Raw genomic sequence first — 19286 nt, forward strand, 5'->3', positions numbered from 1 at the left:
AGTTTCAGTTGAGGATTAGAATTGCCATGCTCTGCAGTGTCTTGTCTCTAGTCTGACTACTCTTTAAATTTGCTTCTCAGCTTTTAGGAGGATTCCTTGCTGCGCAGCAGATTGTGTTAGCCTTGGACGGGGGGCTCCTCGACTACAACTACAAAGCCACTAGACTTAGGCTCCACTGGAGTGGATACTGGAAAAAGTCAAAAACATACAGCACCGGGTATTCGCTGGTCGTCACCGACCCAACTACTAATCCAGCGATTACAGGCTTGACTATGGGAGAGCGGACGGGATCCCGTATTTTCCTGTATCTGTGGCCGTATGTGCTTGAGTTAGTGGTGGCGCAAACTATATCTTAGATACTACCATGTCCGTTACCAGCGTTCACCCAACCTATGGGAAAGATTTACCAAGCCCAGGTCTCTCTCTGTTGCACTGAATCTGACTTCGTGGCCAACAGTGGTTCTCTCAGTGTGAGGTCCATCTCTTGCCTCTCTTTGCATGCTTGAGACTACTTCCCATGATCGGCCCCACCGTATCTGCACGTTGGGCGTCTTGCGTTCTGCGACTCTATGCGCTCATTGGCTTGGCACCACCAACGGCCTTGTGCTACAAATTTAGTTGGCGGAATTCTACATCTTTTTATCTTGTCCGAATTGATTTTGTCTTTTTCACTTGTCACACTACCCCGCCCGCCTTTTCTTGAGACTATTTCTTAATCTTGGAGCAATCTGTAACCATTCTTGACCCTAACAGAACAGTATGGATGTCACCGGCAATGCCTTCGTCACGGGTGGAGGTAGGAAACACCCATGGGAGAAGAGTTCCTTCTTATTCATATTTCAGTCTCTTCGTGGACTATCACTGACGCGTGTTGCAGCAAGCGGCATCGGCAGAGCCTGCTGCTTAGCCTTTGCCAAAGAAGGTGCTCGAGGCTTAGTTGTGGCTGATATCAATCTCGAAGGAGCTGAGAAGACGGCTACCGAAGCCAAGGCAATTGCTATCAATCCCGACTTTCGAATCCAGGCAGTTCAAGTCGACGTCAGTATCGAAGAGTCTTTCAGGGCAGCTATCGCCCACGCCACCAAATATCTCGGTCGTATTGACTATGCAGTTCATTCCGCTGGTGTCAGTCCTTTGATGAATTATACTGGTCTTGGTAACGGCTAACTCCTGTCTAGATTCCTGGTGGTACATTCGATCCTATTGCCGAGGCCAAATTTGCGGATTTCAAACACCTCCTCGACATTAATGTCAATGGAACCTTTCTGTTTACTAGCTTGATCTCAGCCGCCATGAAAACTCAAGAACCTCGACAAGCCAGCTTTACTGACCCAACACGAGGTACTACCCGAGGATCTATCGTTAATTTAGCCTCGGTCTCCTCATTCATGGCTGTTTCTAATATGGTGTAAGTATCCCCCTGCTGGTTTCCGGATTCGCAGACAAAGCATAGCCGGCCGAGAGATTCTGACCGAGATCAGGCAATACACCACTTGTAAGCATGCTATCATTGGCATCACCAAGACTGCCGGTGAGTATCCTCAAGAGCCTTTGCGGCCTTATGAAGTCTTTCTGACACACTCGTAGCTCTTGACAATGCTCCTCTTGGCATCCGGGTGAACTGCGTCTGTCCCACATGGACGGACACTCCAATGACCCGGAAGGCGACAGATGTAGCTCCGGGGCTGGAGCAGGCACTTTTAGCCACTATACCTTTAGGACGCCTGGGACGGCCGGAGGAGGCAGCCGACGCCGTCATTTTCCTCTGCAGCCCCAGGTCTAGCTTCACCACTGGCACGGGCCTGGTCTTGGACGGCGGAATGACTCTGTCTTGCTCAGGCTAGATTGAATAACTCAGCCAGTGGCGGTAAATGGCATACAAAGCCGCCATGCAAATATCAGAGTGATTCGCTGTTCAAGTAGACTATTTCTATCAATCCTATGAATCTGTTATGGTATTATAGGTCTACCGTTGTGGTCTACGATCTGTCTCCCGCGCACGGAGGCTTTGGAAGGTGATTGTATTCAATGGTACTCATTCACTTCCGCCGCTGGTTTCTCGAAATTCTCTCGGGTGTATGCCAGCGTCACAGCCTGTCCTTGCGTACAGTCTAGAAGTTCGTCTTATTCAGTCAGGCCGAGCTGAGCAGAAATTGTGGTAAGTCGGTAGATTGTACAGCCCAGATTCCAATGCCTCGGGTCAAGTTTTCCACAATGAAACGCCGGATAGCAGAGTCAGCTAACTGATCCATCGTGGCTCGTTGCGATGGTCATGGAAGTCTTGGTCTTAAGATTCTAGCGTCAAAAGATGCGAGATTGATATATCGGAGTCACTGAGGCGGGGTTCTCGATGCTCTTGGCTCCATTCCGTCTGAAGCCCACAGCACTGGTTTATTATGCCTGTACCTCGGCAGCTTTGTGTAGATGAACCGAATTGTGCCCAGACAGTTGTCCCGTCTTGGCTCTTTGGTTCTAGGCCGATTCAGGCACACAAGTGTTCTGCTTTCAAAGAATGGAGAAGGTCTGTGCAATCGTCAACTAATGAGAAGCTCAGCAATGAGCACCCGCCTGCTGATGAATTGAATTCTGAAATAATTTGTAGATGTTGAGCATTCCTTCGTGATAGGAAACTGTCGATCCAGCCATTAGTCATCCAGAATTTCCGTTCCCAGGGTCGTGGACTGCACAAGATCTCGCAGCGAATTTTGATTGATGGGATCGACGTGAAACAGCTGGTTGTTTATGGGTCGAAACTTTGTTTTGTGCATGTTCAAACTAGTCGATAGCCAAGAGCATCTCAGGGGAACTCATATTTATTTGCGGCTTCCAAGCTAAACCGTCTCTCGGCATCCCCTAAGACTTTGGAATTTTTGAAATGAGCCTCACTCGGCTAGAATACTTTGGGAGACTCTTTGAGAGGGCTCAGATTGTGGGCATTGTCATGGATCATATATAATCGCCGCAACACCGGCCCTGCATTACATTGAACGTCCATCGAACTGGTCCCACACGTACTCCATTTGTGACCAACCTTCATTGACTTCATTTGACAGCTAATCTAGTACCTTCTTTTTCGATCAAATCAGAATGAAGAGCAGTATCATTTTCTCGCTTTGTGCTCTAGCTGCTGGGGCTCACGCGCAATCAAGATCAGGACGCGGTAGCAAGGGCTGTTCCGGTAACAACACACCCAGAAGACCAGCACAAAACGAGACTACAAACAACCCACCAGTTGTCAACGCGCCTCTGAGGCCAGCGGCACCAAATGACACCAGTAGCAATCCCCCAGGCAGCGTCCCCGGTCTCTCCACAACCCTGCCAGCGTCAACGGGAACGGTACAAGAGTCAGCTGCGATCCAGGTCTCAGGGTCGTTCGACGGCGCAATGCAGATGTACGAGCGGTCGCCAAGCGTCTGCTCGGGCGGCGAGTCGGGTCAAGACGCAGCCATGTTCATCCTGGCGGACGGGGCGACGCTGTCAAACGTGATTATCGGGGAGGGGCAGGCCGAGGGCGTGCAGTGCCAGGGGACCTGCACGCTCAACAACGTGTGGTTCTCGACGGTGTGCGAGGACGCCATTACATTCCGACAGGACTCGGGTGATAGCTACATCAACGGCGGCGGGGCTTTTGGCGCCTCCGACAAGATCGTGCAGTTCAACGGGCGCGGCACTGTGCACATCTCCAATTTCTACGCCGAGAACTACGGCAAGCTGGCGAGGAGCTGTGGGAACTGCGACAACAACGGCGGCCCCAGGGAGTTTGTCATCGAGGGCGTGCAGGCTGTCAATGGTGGAGAGCTCTGCGGCGTGAATGAGAACTTTGGTGATACGTGTACCATCATTGATTCCTGCCAGGCGGAGGGTAATGCTTGTTCGATTTGGCAGGCTACTGATGGCGGTGGGGAGCCGACCAAGACGTCTGAAGAGCCTGACGGGACGGTGTGCATTGCGCAGAGTTTCCAAGCGACCTGCTGAGTTGTGTTCTTAGCATGGCCGTAGCTGGTAGATGTTATTTGTGGAAGTCATTTGTGGGATGTTGATTGATACCATGTGACCGGTCGCCCGCGAAGAATTAAATATTCCTTGTTCAGCTCTAGAGAAAGCCCAAGCCCCGAAAAACTTTGTTTGCCCATGCCAAATTTGTGATCGCGCTTCAATGCGACTGCTCAAGACGCAGAACAGGCATTATTTTATACACAGACACACTTCATAGGTGCCTCATCTAAATGAGTTTTAAGAATGTTTCAGCAGCAGCCTGTTGCGAAGCTGCCTAATCCAGCCAGCTCGAATGTTGACTGTATTCACTCGTTTTTGACATCCAGTGCATCTCAAACAATACCGATCATTTTCATGGACCTAAACGCCGCCCTCCGCGACGTAGCCCAAGCCTGCGCATTCTTGTCATAAGTGACATATGCAGCTCCAACACCAAGTCCAGCAAGATGCACACTATGGCCAAAGCGGATCGGCAATCTTAGCATCCGCCAAACACCAAGCACACCGAGGAGCTCGAACACCGCCTCAAACTCCAGCAAATCTTTTGCCTTGAATACCATGGGCAATGGGAAGATGCGGACTCGAGCGTTTGGGTCCCCCGCGGCCCACGCAGCGAACACACCCAGGACTGCTCCAGAGGCTCCTATTCCAAAACTGTACCTTCCCTGCTTGAAGACAAGCGAAGAAGCTTGAGCACCAAGAGAGGAGAGAACGCCGGCCGAAAGGTAGAAGGCGAGAAAGTGGCTGCCTGATCCAGAGATTGGGGGGTTCGCAGCCATAGGTGGGCCCATGTTGAGGAGGCCCAGCATGTTCAGGGCCACATGGAACGTACCACTATGCTATCAGTTTGAACAAGTCAGCTTTGCTCAGTTTTGCTCATAGGAACGGGACGGGCAACCGAGCCAGAGGCTGCAGCCTACAAGACACTCACCGCGAACATGGCTGTGAAGAGCTGCGAATTCCTGAACCATGGAGAGGCTGGCGTGTGCCCAAGCTTGGCCCACCATATCTGTGCAGTCTGTGAAGGCATCCTCGAGAGACCCCAAAATCCAGCGTTTACGAAAGTCATGCCAGCCATGACTTTGGTTGGGCCGCTCAGATTATCCCAGAAGCTGCTTGGTGAGCCGGCCGCGATAGGCCCTGGTGTGAAAATCGATGTCGACAGACTCTTTCGCCTCCATCGTCGTTTGTGCTCCTCCTCCAGCCGGTCGAAGGTGAGGCTGCGGCGGTCCTCCTTTCGGAATTTCTTGACATCCTGCCAGACATCGAAGGCGGCACATGTGAAGTAGATGGTACCGACAGCCGTCACGGCCCATATCACAGGACGTATTACAGGGACTGGATTCTGTGTGTAATCATAACCAGCGTTGGTGAACGAGCGTCGTCTAGCGATGCCAGATGGGTGGGGTTCGGCTGGCCTGAGATGGCGACAGAGCCGCGGTCGAGCTCTCACTGTCAGACGGGAGCCAAACATTCCGCCGTCGCCACGCACCCACGTGGCCCCAGGGTCAAATTGCCCGCCAGCAGACGAGTCAGGGACAGACGGGCAGTCAGGAGATGGCTGATACGGACCGGTTGTCGGCGTCGGTGCAAAAAGAGTGCGCGTTTGTCCGTGTGGTTTGATAGTTCGGGATCTGTAGTGGATGAAAAGTGGTTCGAGGCTATCTCCCCCTGCCCAAATGTTAGTAATCCCGCCTGAACGCTCGGGGTTTCGCCGGTTAATTCCCCTTTTTATCCATTAAGGGGGGGCATCTCCCTTTCCCTAACCCTTAACGTTAACTCAACCCATATTATGCAAGACACAACATGCATCACAGGCAAGTAGGTCAAACCAACGACAAGTCGTCTTCAGATTAGCCTAAGTGCTGTCAGTTCCAAGCTTTGCCCACTCCCATGATTAAGCATTCTCACACCGAGTACCATGGCACTATAATCTACCGAGGCCTCGACAGAAATACCCACATGCACGTCCCGAGTTCGATGGGGCACTCGGGGGGGCGATGCTCAGCGGCTCCACCTCCCATTATCACACGTGGTAAGATGTTTCCGAGGGGCCCTCACCGTCGAGCAAGGGGGTTCGGCGTGGAATTTCCAATTCATTGAATGCACTGAGGAACAAGAGAGATGACCTAGACGGCGTTTTGATTTCGAATTCGTGCTTCGTATTGGGTATCAAGCCCACATCTATGGGGCAAACTCGCTTACACGTCAAAGCTCGTGCCAAACAGCAAAGCAGGGCTCAATCCTCCCTAAATCCGCTTCTGAGCCTCCGTGGCACCGTGCAGCAGGCCCGCGACAACGTTGTCCGGCTCGGCAAGGAAGGGCGAGTGGGACCCCTTGGTGGCCCAGGTGATGGCGTTGGGGCCGAACATGGGCGCCATCTGCTTCTGGATGAAGGGCAGAAGCGCGCGGTCGTCGTCGCAGAAGAAGTACATGCTCTCGATGTCCTCCCAGGCCTGGTAGGTGGCCTCGTCGCGGAAGACCTGGGCCGACTGGTGCTGGAGCCTGGAGACGGCACCCTTGGTCAGATCCTCGGGGACATCGTGGTAGAAGATCTCCTCGGGTGTGCGGGCGTAGACGCGCTCGCCCTGATTGTCACGTTAATCATGGGTCCAACAAAGTTGGAAGTACTTGACTAGACGGTACTCACCTGGAAGTCCATCCATGGCAGAGGGTTGCCACCAAGCATCTTGATAAGGCTGAGGCCCTTGGGCACGACAAAGGCAGACAGGAAGACCAGGAGCACGATGCCGCCCTCCTTGCCTTCAGCCTTGCGCTGCTTGTATCCAAGGTCCTTGGAAGCCTCGCAGATAACCAGGCCTCCGTATGAGTGGCCGACGAGGACTACCTGTCGGCCCTGATCCGCCAGAGCTTGGACCTCGGCACGCACAGCAGCGGCATCGTCGAAGGCACCCTTGGTCGGGGGCTCGGCACCCACAGACGGGTACGCCACGGCCCGTGTCTCCCAACCCTGGGCATGCAACTTGTCCTGCACGATCTGGTAGCAGTCTGGCGTGTGCCAGGCGCCAGGGGCGAGGACGAAAACGGGCTTTGCCTGGGAAGACATGATTATGACAGGCGTCTGTGGGGTGTGGAGAGATATTGGCTTTTTTTTTCGAGATTGGCAAAATACGAGTCTGGAAGTGGCTTGCGAGGCTCAATCGAGGCAACAAACGCTATTTGGGCTATACTACTACAACACGAATCGATTTCTGGATTGAGCAACATCGATGATTTATCTCCTGGCAACGCATGCCCAAAAAGGGGCTGGGCTCGACGCTATCCGGCGATGCTGCTTGACTGTCGGATGCTGCCCACGCAAGCCACTGGGGTCCAAGACATAGATATCCATGCCACTACCCACCTGTTCGTCCCCTGCAGCTCTTAGAGCTGCTAAGAGCCCCAGTGCCCCTGGAAACGGCAATTCAGCATCACCCCGGTCCGTCTAGAGATGATCTGCACGTTAGCTGGACGGACCGAGTCATGCGCTCTGCGGATGGTTTCCGTGGAGCTTCCAGAGCTCGGAAGCGTGCTGCCAGGAGTGGACTTTGGGAATGTTTGGACGGCAAAGGGCTTCATCGTTCACATCAGGAACACCACAACGAGATCTGTTCGTCGCATTGCCGATGCGGCTCAAGCTTATTGTCCGAGATCTCGTCGTCCAGGATCACAAAGGGTATCAATCTGACCCAGGACAGCGGTAACAGGGCCCACGGACAGCAGTGAACTGCAACTGCTCTCCCAGTCTCGTGGAAACTTTCTTCCTCATTGGAACCTTATTGGCTACCCCTGTGTATCGCAATGTCAACATGTTTTTCGTACACGAGAGCCCCTTTTATTCACGTGACTTCTAACATCCTGTGGGAGGCCCACTTGGGATTGTCCGAATCGAGACTCGCTTCCACTGTTGATGTTTGATTGACGCTGCGATCGACTCTCAACTTCGAGTTATTGCGTGCCGCGGGTGAGCGTCTCCGCGGGGATGCAACAGTTCCCCGGTGGAAGTGCACCACGCTCTAGACATAGCTAGCTCATAGGCAACTAGATTCAGGTCGAGATCAGGTAATCGTGACGATCGGCGGTCGAGATCGAGTTATACTATGGTGATTCATAGTATACTATCTATCACAGTAACATGTATTATGTGATACAGATTCATCACATCTGGGCAAAATTCAGCCAGCCTTGATTCTTCTCCGGACTGCCGTGCTGCCGTCGCGCCACTACCAGGGCAAGTATGTAATGAAAAGCATATTGCGTAGTAAACCTACGCAGGTCCGCATTGAACCAATCCCGGATCTTGGCTGGTCCTCCACTCGGAAGTCTCCGTCCTTGAAAGTTCTCTGCGACTTAACTTACCATTTATGATCGATGTGACACTATGTCAAATGCAATGGCGTACGCACAGGTACATCGACAGACGCCGGGTTGCAACGCGTGATGTTCCGGACAGAACTACCCCTTCTTGCTGCATCGGTCGCACTTGAGGTTTGATGCTGGACCCATTCTTTCACATGTGGTTTTCTCCTCCACTTGGTCAATTTTCGAAACCATGTGGGTCGACCGTTTTGAGGAGGAAAATGTTGCTCTTCCAGGCTGTCTAGCGTCCTATTGTGGGCTGTCAAACACCCAAGAAAGCCTACTTTGGGTAGGCACAGCCGGCATTTGGGATTTCACGGCTGTCGATCCCACTTAGGGACTCGGGGTACCTGGAAGACTGCTGGGTATACCTACCGGCGATTAAGTGTCGTGTTCGCCGGTGGCACTAGTATCATGGACATTTCCGCGTCGGGTCGTATGGCACGCTGCCACTAGATAAGCCACCCGCTATAGACCAATATGGTCAATCAAGGACATCCCCTGTACAAGCCCCTCGACAAACACAACGGCGGGGATTGGATTGCCTCCCTTCCAGGGGCGGGCCGGCAGCAAAAACTGGACTGGCAGGACTAGCAGACGCGGTCTTCTGTCTTTTCGCTTAGGAAGCGAAGGGAAAAATGTCTCCACGATTTCCAGGGTCGAGGCAAGTTGCAACTTCCAAGAGAACGGCCGTGCGCCGCCGAACATGTCCACCCCTCGGCCCTGGCAGAAGATCAGCGTTGCACCGAGTGCCCCGGTGGATTACGACCTGGACTTTGATCATGTCAAGGCACGCTCTCTTTGTCTTCTCTCCTATCCCCATATGATAACTGGATCCCTCCCCGCGTGTCTGAATCAACTCTACTCGCGAACGAGAGATCCCTTCCACAGCTCCTGCTTCGGCCTTGGCTGTTCTTCAGTCAACAATCGCATGGTTTCACTCCACCCACCGGCGTCAATCCGAAGGTCTACTGCTCAGAGGGAGACAACATGAGGGCCCAGGAGGTGCTCACCATGGCGAGAGCCGTGGACGCCAGCGAGAACACAGGCCCTACTCAGATCAGCACGACCACGATTCTACTCGTCCTCGCCACAGTCTTTGTGGTACTGCGTTTCTGGGCAAGACACTACGTCGCGGCGCAATATGGCCCAGACGACTGGCTGATTGTGGCAGGCTTGGTGAGTCTATCCCCACGATCTGTGGCGTCGAATAGAGATCTGTACTAACGCGGGACGGTCCAGATTTCCGTGTTTGTGATCGGCGGACTCAACTACGGTAGTACGTGCATCATTCCATTTTCGAATTAGCAGAGCTTACTTCACTGGCACACAGACGGTCGCTGACTTGAACTGTCAAACTTAGTGGTCGACTACGGCATGGGCCGGCACGCCAGCACACTCAACCTCGACATGATCGAAAACGTGCTCAAGCTACTGCTCGGCTTTGAGTGCATGTACGTCACAGCCGTGGCTCTCATCAAATTCTCACTGTTGGCGATGTACCTGCGCATCTTCCCCAGCCGCGGTTTCAAGATCGCAGCCTGGATCATCGGAGGCACTGTGCTGTCGTGGTGGATTGCCATCGTGCTCGTCTGCATTTTCCAGTGCAACCCCATCTACGTAGCGTGGGAGCCTTGGGAGGCTGGCCAGTGCATCAACCTCAAGGGCTCCTTCATCGGCAACGCGGTGCCGAACATCATTACCGACATCGCCATCTTGATCATGCCGGTGAAGCAGGTCTGGGCGCTGCACACCGCACCGGCTCAGAAGATCTCATTGATTTGCACATTTGGTCTTGGTAGCTTGTGAGTTGGTCTGTATTCAGATGGATCGATCAGCTTATGCTAATTTCTTGCAGCGTTCTCATCGCAAGTATCTACCGATTCTCAACCATTATGCAGTTCGACGTGAACGACACTACTTGTAAGTCTCAAGCGCGAATCTCACATTTCCACGTCAAAATGCTTACAGAAATCCAGTTACTCTCGCAACAGCATGCACCTGGTGTGTGGTTGAGTGCGCTTGTGGCGTGATATGCGCTTGTCTGCCAACGCTGCGCCCCCTAGCCAAGAAGGTGTCGAGCCAGTTCGGCAGCACACAGAACAAGTCCAAGACGGGCAAGTCGAGCAGCCGGGCGACGGAGCTCGTCACCATCGGCGGCGGCGCGTCGCACATGAACAGCAGGGCGATGACCAAGAGCCCCTTCCAGAAGCTCGGCAAGGACTCGGAGTATATGTACCCCGGGGAGGAGGACCTGTCGACGCCGTCGCGGGGAGAGTTCGGGAACAACGGGAACGGCATCGTCAGGACGACAGAGGTCACCATGACTACGACGACGCACACGTACGCGAGCTCCGGAGACAGTGGGACGATCCCAGATTCTCTGCACGATGCCACGAGGACAAGGAGCCATGGGATTGAGCAGCAGGGCAAGGGATTTGTTTGATGCTCAGGTCGCCGAATAAGATGTGGCGATATCTGGTTGGGATAAAAGTAATTATATCTAATTAATCTGCTGAAGCAGTCGATACCCGGAAATGTTAGCGATCAGTTTGAACAAGTCTCCAGTCCAACCAGTGACTATATGTGCAGCTTTGCCTGCCGTGTTGCCCAGAGAGTGTGGAATTTCAGCCAACGGCCTGGACATTGTGGTTGATCAATTTTGGTCATTCCGAGTTGTACGCGCCCCTTAGTCCGACTTTAAAGTCGCAAATATTCCTTCGTAAACGTGATTTCTGAGAAAAACGTGGAAGTGGATCGGTCTGCTGCGGGTTGCCTAGACTGGTTGGTGCACTCCCGCTATAATCAACCGTATTAGGCTGGGCGATAGGGCAAAGTCATTCCGTCTTACATGTTTCAATTTCCGCGCGTCGTCAGCAACTCTTCAAATAGTGAGACATAACACCCCTCTTTCGAACATAAATATTAGAAATTCTCACTGCTCCAATTTCTCCGTAGGTCGAATCATTTGTTATGGGGTTGATCAGCCATACAAGTCAGAACTCACCCACCTGCAACAGTACAAGATGCAATATCCCAGTCCACTTCGGCGCATCGGTATCGTACCGGGCGTGCTGCGATTGACAGCTCTCGTCCTAGAAATCCTAAGTTTCATCCTCTTATGGCTTCGTCATGAGCCCGGATACGATTGGACAACTAGCTACGTGATAGTGAGCTTTGCGGACCTGTTCTCGACGCACACATGCTGACCGGATGCGTTTTTTTCAGCTCGTCTATCTGATCTTGATAGATCTTTTGGAGATCGTCTGCCTGTGCGGACAGGCCCGAGGATGGGTCATCTCAGCACTGCCAATTTTGATTGGGGGCGATGCCATTGGGGCTCTTGTTCTAGTCTGCTCGAGAGACTGGTATGGCTTGTGGTATTGGCACGGCCCGTGGTATGCAATGCAACATAAGCTTGGATCCGGATTGTTCTTCGCGTTGCCGTAAGTATTCTAGGCTGACTGGACTTTGCACAACACAAAATCTAACAATTGACCATACAGTATCCTCCGATTCATCCTACTCATTCTAGCAGTCTTTGAATACAAGTACGAGACTCGCCAGGACCGGCTTTTAGCAGCTGAGCGAGAAGGCCTCTTGCCCCGATGAAAGCCCGAGAGCTCCGTCGATTCTTCCAAACCAGGTTGTTGATAAAACGGCTGTCTCTCAGCTGCAAGATTTCTAGATCATCAGGAGGGGTAAGAGGGACATGATGCCAAGTGTTGGAAATTGTCCCGAGATCTCAGCCAGGGTGATAGCTGGATCTTGGGCACAATGAGTCAGTAGTGGAAGGGGCAGACACATCTGCCACAAGATGAACCAGAGCGTCGAATTGAGAACTAAAAGTCTCGGCCCCTATGCAGATTGACGATTCGTGACCCGGGAAGCAGGTGCTAAATACAAGCGGAATGCGGACCCGAATGGGCTACGCGTATCGTACGCAGTAGAGACGTCCGAAGCCGAGGGTTGAACTTACTCGGATGATAGACAGAAAATCGAGTCAGCCTGTCAAATATGGGGCGGGCTTCCGCCGACTGAAAACTAGCACGAGACTGGGCCACGCCTTGGCAGTCTGTAAATTTCATCGACTCTGTGCCTCAACTCAATCACGTATAAATCAAGATGGCCATGCACAAAGCACAACAATACTCGGATTTGGGCATGATGTGCAACAATTCGTCACGTCTTGATCAAACTATTCCTAAAATATTACCATTCGAAGTCTACGAGGGTATTGAAAGGCTCGGGAATAAGATACCCCGTTTCCGTGATGCTATCTAGCACATGCATTTGACCCACCGGAAAAGAAGAGGGGAAGCCACCACGACTCAAATTTCCTATACCTAGATCCCGAACTCATGAACGAATAGAGATTGAACGATATTTCTCCGACTGAATCGTACAGCACAAAAAGGAATCATTTGGAAATGACGATCGAGCCAGATCGAGTTGCTGTTATCACAGGTGGTTGTAAGTCCTCCTCCACACTGGTTGATCCTGAGTCTGTCGGCGCAATCGAACGCTCACAGTCGACGTCATAAGCTAGGGGTATGGGCCTTGCCGTGGCCCAGGCTCTGGCAGCAAAGGGTGGATGGAAGATCAACCTAATCGACATCAAAGACGAAGAGGGCAGACAAGCCGCAGATTCGGTTTCAAATACAATCTACCACAGAGCTAATCTGCTCGACTATGAAGAGGTCACAACCGCATTCAAAAAGGCCTTCACTGCCGGCAACAACAGATTGGACTTCGTGTTTGCCAACGCTGGAGTAATCGAAAATACCAGCATCTTCGGAAAGCACGAGACCATTGACGGTCCGCCACCACCGGATCTCACTGCATTGGAGGTCAATCTGAAAAGTTGCATAAACACGGTCCACGTGGCACGCCACTATATCAAATTATCGCCTGCCAAAGGCTCTATTGTGATCAATGCCAGTTGCTCGAGCTTTTGGCCAACGTATTGGGCCCCGATATACACAGCTTCAAAATGTATGTTCCACCGCCCTCCCCATCGCTCCCTTGTCCGAAAGCTTGCTGAAGAATTGTTGAACTTGGAAGTCGGCATTATGGGTTTTATGCGGTCTGTTGCAGATTATTACAAGCACGAGGGGATCCGTGTCAACGCACTTTGCCCCGGCGCGGTGAGAACGCCTATTGTTCCAGACAAGGCTTGGGAGGCAATGCCAGAGGATGTCTTCACTCCACTGGAGCTTATAGCCGAGATTGTGCTGAAATTGGCGGAAGGGAAGGAGCTTGTCGACGCCAACGGCACGAGAGCTACCCCCGACGAGCTCTTTGGGAAGGCCGTGGTGGCAAATGGGAAGAATATTTACATTCAACCCGAGCCCCAGTACTGTGACGATGTTCTTGCGCGGACAATAGAAAGCACCAAGATGGGAAATCAGACCGCGGTATAATCCACATTTAGATCACGGAATATTTACGACTTTGAGTCGGAATACTCTTCTCTAACCCGCCCAAGCTTCTCAAAATGTGTCACGGCAGATTTCCCTGCGCTGAGGAATGCTTAATTCCTCACTTCGGCCCACGGTCCATGCTATCAAATACTGCATTATCAAAATGTTTTGAGAGTCCAAAGTATGCAAAGCCATACATTCCGAGCGTACCCTCGAGGAATCCAGGGAACTCAAATGTCCTGCTCTGCTCCCGGGAAAGAAACAGAAATCAGACCAGTATCTTGCCGACAAAGCCAAAGAAGTCATGCTTTCTGTGCCCTCTGGCGTCGCCACAAAAATAAACGTTCAAATTTCGTGTCCACAAGGTAAAGGATCGGCGAACTAGACATCGGTCAACTTAATATTCCCGATTTGAGTCAGTGAGTAGTCAAAGCGCTTTAAAAGCAAACAGGATTAGCTGGAAAGTCAAAGTCCCCCATTTCCCCAGAACCGCGACAAGCACTCGCTGCTGAACTCACAAGCTTTCGGGGAACCCTGTAACGTTGGGCGCGCTGCCCGCTTCTCCTCACAGCAGGAGGCTTCTCAAAACACGCTTGTAGCGAATCAGATAAATGGATCACAGAGCCATGGTGTGCTGCACAGACAAGGCCTGCTAGCCTCAGCGACATCATTCGACCAAGGCGGGAAGGTCGCGAACTCTGCAAAATTGGAACTTTGAGCTTGCGACTTGGGATGAGCGGGTTTAGTGATGCGTCGGATTAGGACGGAATATCCGTTCACGAGCAATTACGTACCTGGACTCTATATCATTCTTCCATGTGCACGGCTGTGTCTACGTGAAGTAGTGCGTGTGATCTATTCGCGAACTCGTCCTTTGGGATGCCCCCAACATGCCCCAGGCTGGAAAACGTTGAAGATCTTGCACTTGCGCGAGAAAAGATACCTAGGCGACAGCAGGTGAGATCAACGACAACGTGAACTCATCGACTGAATGATCCGGTTGCTTTCATATATCCGAGGCAGCCGAAGCGCCGACGACCCATATTCCGATCAAACAAGATGGAAGTTATCCATAATACACACCAGCAGCTCGCGATCGGGATAACGTCCGGTCTCCTATTTTTGACGACCTTAGTTGTCGCGATACGACTGTACATCCGATGCATCTTGCTGAAAGCTGGCTCGGCTGGTTGGGATGATCTCACTGTGTTTATCGCATGGGCAGGTACCCTCGGAGGACTTCCGAAGCAGGAAGTGGTTGACTGATGACATTGAGACAGGTCATGGCACTTGGTGCTTCTATTGCTACGTATTTCGGTACGCATGAGATCTCATACTTGCTGACGGACGACAACTGACGCCTGCAATCAATGTAGAAATCAACTCAGGCCTAGGACGACACATCAACGAGCTCACCAAAGACCAAATCCGGAATTTCGAGTTGTCGCTTTTCATTGTGATTCAATTCTACAGCGTGGGCCTCAATATTGTCAAGATATCCTTTTTAATCCAGTTCTACCGAATTTTTCCCGACCGAAGAATCAGACAAATATGCGTTTACTTCTCTTTTTTCTCTTTCCTCTGGATGATTGGACAGAATATTCTATACGCGCTTAGTTGCGTTCCAACGACTGGTGTGGTGAATAACCCCCATCTGAACGAGATTTGCGTTCCAACGCTCCCAGTCTGTGAGTTCAACTTTGATACCGTTTTTCTTGCTGCTTCTGAATCATCATACTCTTCTTTCCAGAGGCGAGAATGCATTTCTGCTTCAGGCTCGTATTTGAGACATAATATAAAAAAACTAAACCTGTGCCGTAGGGACCGCCATTTCGAGCATCAATGTCTGTACAGACCTGATCATCTTCTCAATTCCCATGCGGCCTCTCTGGATGATGCCCCTACTCCAGCGTCAGAGGTATCTGCTCATCGGAATCTTCTGCTTCGGCTTCATAGTCGTCATCATCTCAATAGTACGCATACCAACACTACGCCATGGCGCCTCATCCCCAGACCCGACGTTCACCAATGTACAAACCGCTTTGTGGTCGCTCGCAGAACTAGAGACTGCTATCTTATGTACCAGCCTACCAATTCTTCGGCCGATCGTAGCACGCTTCATGCGTGGCGTTGCGCCTCCTGACGCGGCGGATGGCCAGATGAAAGGCCCTCATGGACAAGTCCAGAATATCGAGGAAGTCCGGCGTGGCCCGAGGCAGCTACCTGGCGAATCGCTGCTTATACCGACGGAGATGACCGGATCTACGTTGAAATCTGCTACACAACAGTTCAAGTCAAAAACCAGCACGATCGAAAAGGAAATTGGTCCTCCACCTTTACCACTTTCTATACGAGACAAGTTGCCACTCCGAGCGACCGAGGGTGATGGACGACAGCTTCCTAGCCCACTGGGCTCAAATCCACCTGATTCGATCAAAGACGTCGAGTTGAGGTCTTCGGTTGGGCCCTTGCGATCGCCAACTTATGACCAAATGGTGCCGCCTCACATTCTGGAGAATGGGGCGTTCAAACCCAAAGCCAAGATGATTACGAGAAGTACTCAGACCTTCATCACATGGGATCCTCTCGTGGATCCATTCCAAGTTCCAGAAGCAACTGAGGTGCTGGCTGTAAGAGAGATAGATCTCGAGGCAAACAGGGTCGAAATAAGATTGGAAAAGCACGCAAATGGCATCAGTGAGGCGCAGGAGACAATTTCACCACTGGCGTCTGATGCCGAGAATCACCGCGACAATCCCGAGACTCGAAGCGTGGCAAGCCGGTCGACTCGAGGCAATCGCAGGGTTGCTGGTATGTCGTGGCTGCGGTTGTCGGGCGATTCTGGGTTTAACAGTTCGAGATATTGGGAAAAGTAGACGCTTCAACACAGAGTTCCCAGACATATCTGACCCAAGGAGGGACTGTATTCCGAGATTCTGGGTATTTGGTTATTTCTCTAGACAGAATTACCTATCTTTTCATGTCATTCGCTGGGTCACAACAGGTTCTGTGGTCTCATAGCCAGTCCGTGAACAACGTAGCAAGATCCTGGCGCACGAAGAGGACGAAAGCGAAATTGATACAGAAGGGAAACGAAGGTTCGAAGAGAAGTTGTTCAGCAAACATACGGCTCAAGGTATAGAGTTGGCAGAAGTGAGTCAAAGAGGGTACCACGCTTTGAATATCGAAGAGCTATTAATAGAATATGCTATGAGCAGACGTTCTCCGTCAATGAGCCCGTCTTCTGGAACGCGACCTCGGCAGGCTGTTCTCCAGCGAGCTTGATATCGAAGCTTGTGCTCCAGCTGTCCACCTCGAGCTGCGCGGTGGCCTTGTAGACCGACCATTGGCCCCTGTCCTCGCCCGTGGGCTCAAAGTTGAAGGTCTTAGTCACCAGCTGCGGCACGATGACGCCCTGCCGGGCCACCTTGTGCACGAGGTCGAGGGTCAGGCCCCCAGAAGCGGGCGCCTGGTCCTTGCGAACGAGGGCCACAACCGAGAGGGGAAACTTGCCGTCGACCTGTGTGTTGGTGTTGAGACAGGACTGTCCCTCCTCATACAGCAATGCGTCACTCATGGGGTACCCGTTGCCTGCATTGTCGTATGTGACTTTCTTATTCGTTGATGGCTTAGTGACGTCGATGTAGAACTTGCTGATTCCAGTATCGGCGCTGAGAGTCGTGCTGAACTCGAACCATTGGAAGTGCTCGCCCCACAGACCCGAGGCAGATCCGCCTTGGAAGGTTGCCATCTTGGCGGGAATAACAGCTGAGCCGTTGCTGCTGCCCTTTCGGTCAGCGTAGGTCAGCTGCACAGCTAGGTCCTGAGCATCCCGTCCGGATCCGGATGATGTGCGGACGCGGATTCGGCCGCTGAACTCCAGCTTCCCATCAGCGTTTAGAGAGAGGCCGCTGATATAGGGTTTGATGTCGGTCGCTTCAATGGGCTCGGTAAGGTTGACACTGGCAGGCACTGTATCAATCATACGGGTGAAGATGTCGGCGCACATAGTCTGAAAGGCGGCAGGATCAGCTAGTTTAGTCATGGTCGCATTGCCATCCGCGCTGAAGATACGCTTGTCAGAGTTGAGGGTGTCGTTTGTTCCGGCCACCAATGGGTTCTTGGTGGTTCCGTTCAGATACTCAGTTACGACACCGTTATCGAAATTGTCAAACTCGGTATCGAAATGCGCTACAGTATCGTTGTTGGGATCCGCCTCGACGCCAACAATCTCAGGGAAGTCTGTGCTGTGTACGCCACCCAGGCTGTGGCCACATGCGACCATGGCAATCATATCGCTTGTGGAGAAACCGGCCTTGGTGAATGTGTCCTGGGTAGTCTTGAGGTCAGTGCTGGGCTCAGGAACGCCTGCAGGTCCAGCCTCCTGAGCATCGACTCGGCCAGCGCGGAATGGTATCTTGATCCCGCCGCACGAGAAACTAGCCACAGCAACACTCATGGCCAGCAGGTCGGAGGCCGATGCTCTGGCAGAGTAAAAGCTACTGAAGAAAGCAAAGGTGTTGTTGAAGGCACCGCCTGGGTTCTCGGGTCGATCCAGCTCGAAGAAGATGGAAGCGTCGAGGCCGCCTGTGCCAGCGTCGGCATCGTGGGTTGCCATGTCGTGGAAGGCGGCCCGAATCCACTCGGCCGAGTTCTGACGGCCCTGAACACTAGTGCCGAAGCCACAGGTGATCACGCCTTTGAGTTATTAGCTTTGAACTGAATAAGTGCTAGAGGTGCCTCACCATCAATGAAGCCTCGACGCAGGTAGCCGCCTTGCAGCGAGAGATAGTCCTCGATCTCATCGTAAGGCGACGGCCAGACATACTCGGATGCAGCCAAGCACGCCAGAGCGAGTGTGGGAAGGAAAGCCTGCTTCATGATGATTGGAGGAGACAGCTTTCGGCCGAGAAGAATAACGAATGACTGGCGGACAAAGATGCCTGCTCGGGAGCCTCGTTCATCCCATCTTGCGCTGGAAGAGGGCCTCCCTTTATCTTCCCTTAGAGTCGGCAGTGCAACGGTGAATGGGGCGATTCTTGGCACCTCGGTACCCTGCAAAGAAAAAGACGGGGAAAGAAATGAGTTGCATCCAGGAGCCGAAGTTCGATGCTAATGCTGCCCCTCGTATTCCCTACCACAGTGCTATTCTTGTCACCTTCCTTGCCGAGAAGGGTGGTGCCGGCCGTATTCCGAAGGTATCCATCCGCCGTGGACCATGCCTAGACTCCTGTCACTTGCGGCCGTTACGCGAGAGTTAGGCAACCTATTAGCGTTTCTGAGGAGAACGGGGCCTCTGTACATTTCGACGTCAAGTGCTGATGAGGAGCACAACAAGCCCTACGAATCTGTTCACCTGAAAGATAGCTTTCTCCTAGTGAATCAAAATACTTGGGAACACTGTTGCTGACACAGACGGAAATGCAAACAAGTGGGGGGTGCTGAAGGGCCTTGCCAGCATGGCCTTGGCGATGCCTGGGACCCCCTGAATCCCCTATCCGCATACGA

At 52.3% G+C, this 19286-nt stretch overlaps 9 protein-coding genes across 9 annotated transcripts; 6 read left to right on the plus strand and 3 right to left on the minus strand.

Moving 5' to 3' along the window:
- Window positions 1–759: 759 nt before the first annotated feature.
- J7T55_005802 (uncharacterized protein) lies at window positions 760–1844 on the plus strand (the record flags this gene model as incomplete). Its single annotated transcript, XM_053137318.1, has 5 exons — window positions 760–796; window positions 878–1125; window positions 1179–1408; window positions 1482–1531; window positions 1588–1844. The coding sequence occupies 5 exons, from the start codon at window positions 760–762 to the stop codon at window positions 1842–1844; spliced, it is 822 nt and encodes a 273-aa protein (XP_053000573.1).
- Window positions 1845–3087: 1243 nt separating this feature from the next.
- J7T55_005803 (pectate lyase) lies at window positions 3088–3975 on the plus strand (the record flags this gene model as incomplete). The annotated part of the gene is made up of 1 exon (XM_053137329.1): window positions 3088–3975. One exon carries the CDS (start codon window positions 3088–3090, stop codon window positions 3973–3975), a length of 888 nt encoding a protein of 295 aa, XP_053000574.1.
- Window positions 3976–4328: 353 nt separating this feature from the next.
- J7T55_005804 (uncharacterized protein) lies at window positions 4329–6020 on the minus strand (the record flags this gene model as incomplete). Its single annotated transcript, XM_053137340.1, has 3 exons — window positions 4329–4835; window positions 4928–5630; window positions 5959–6020. 3 exons carry the CDS (start codon window positions 6018–6020, stop codon window positions 4329–4331), a joined length of 1272 nt encoding a protein of 423 aa, XP_053000575.1.
- A 225-nt stretch (window positions 6021–6245) lies between these two features.
- J7T55_005805 (uncharacterized protein) lies at window positions 6246–7063 on the minus strand (the record flags this gene model as incomplete). The annotated part of the gene is made up of 2 exons (XM_053137351.1): window positions 6246–6584; window positions 6647–7063. The coding sequence occupies 2 exons, from the start codon at window positions 7061–7063 to the stop codon at window positions 6246–6248; spliced, it is 756 nt and encodes a 251-aa protein (XP_053000576.1).
- Window positions 7064–9345: 2282 nt separating this feature from the next.
- Window positions 9346–10801, plus strand: J7T55_005806 (uncharacterized protein; the record flags this gene model as incomplete). The annotated part of the gene is made up of 5 exons (XM_053137362.1): window positions 9346–9534; window positions 9598–9634; window positions 9719–10160; window positions 10214–10278; window positions 10422–10801. The coding sequence occupies 5 exons, from the start codon at window positions 9346–9348 to the stop codon at window positions 10799–10801; spliced, it is 1113 nt and encodes a 370-aa protein (XP_053000577.1).
- Window positions 10802–11381: 580 nt separating this feature from the next.
- J7T55_005807 (uncharacterized protein) lies at window positions 11382–11967 on the plus strand (the record flags this gene model as incomplete). Its single annotated transcript, XM_053137373.1, has 3 exons — window positions 11382–11525; window positions 11584–11801; window positions 11862–11967. The coding sequence occupies 3 exons, from the start codon at window positions 11382–11384 to the stop codon at window positions 11965–11967; spliced, it is 468 nt and encodes a 155-aa protein (XP_053000578.1).
- An 818-nt stretch (window positions 11968–12785) lies between these two features.
- On the plus strand, window positions 12786–13778 carry J7T55_005808 (short-chain dehydrogenase; the record flags this gene model as incomplete). The annotated part of the gene is made up of 2 exons (XM_053137384.1): window positions 12786–12828; window positions 12901–13778. The coding sequence occupies 2 exons, from the start codon at window positions 12786–12788 to the stop codon at window positions 13776–13778; spliced, it is 921 nt and encodes a 306-aa protein (XP_053000579.1).
- A 1059-nt stretch (window positions 13779–14837) lies between these two features.
- Window positions 14838–16654, plus strand: J7T55_005809 (uncharacterized protein; the record flags this gene model as incomplete). Its single annotated transcript, XM_053137395.1, has 4 exons — window positions 14838–14984; window positions 15059–15095; window positions 15155–15466; window positions 15633–16654. 4 exons carry the CDS (start codon window positions 14838–14840, stop codon window positions 16652–16654), a joined length of 1518 nt encoding a protein of 505 aa, XP_053000580.1.
- Window positions 16655–16986: 332 nt separating this feature from the next.
- Window positions 16987–18659, minus strand: J7T55_005810 (wsc domain-containing protein 2; the record flags this gene model as incomplete). Its single annotated transcript, XM_053137406.1, has 2 exons — window positions 16987–18476; window positions 18524–18659. The coding sequence occupies 2 exons, from the start codon at window positions 18657–18659 to the stop codon at window positions 16987–16989; spliced, it is 1626 nt and encodes a 541-aa protein (XP_053000581.1).
- Window positions 18660–19286: the final 627 nt, after the last annotated feature.

Source organism: Diaporthe amygdali (assembly GCF_026229845.1).
Source record: "Diaporthe amygdali strain CAA958 chromosome Unknown NODE_1_length_4327563_cov_65_473760, whole genome shotgun sequence".
Taxonomy (NCBI): domain Eukaryota; kingdom Fungi; phylum Ascomycota; class Sordariomycetes; order Diaporthales; family Diaporthaceae; genus Diaporthe; species Diaporthe amygdali.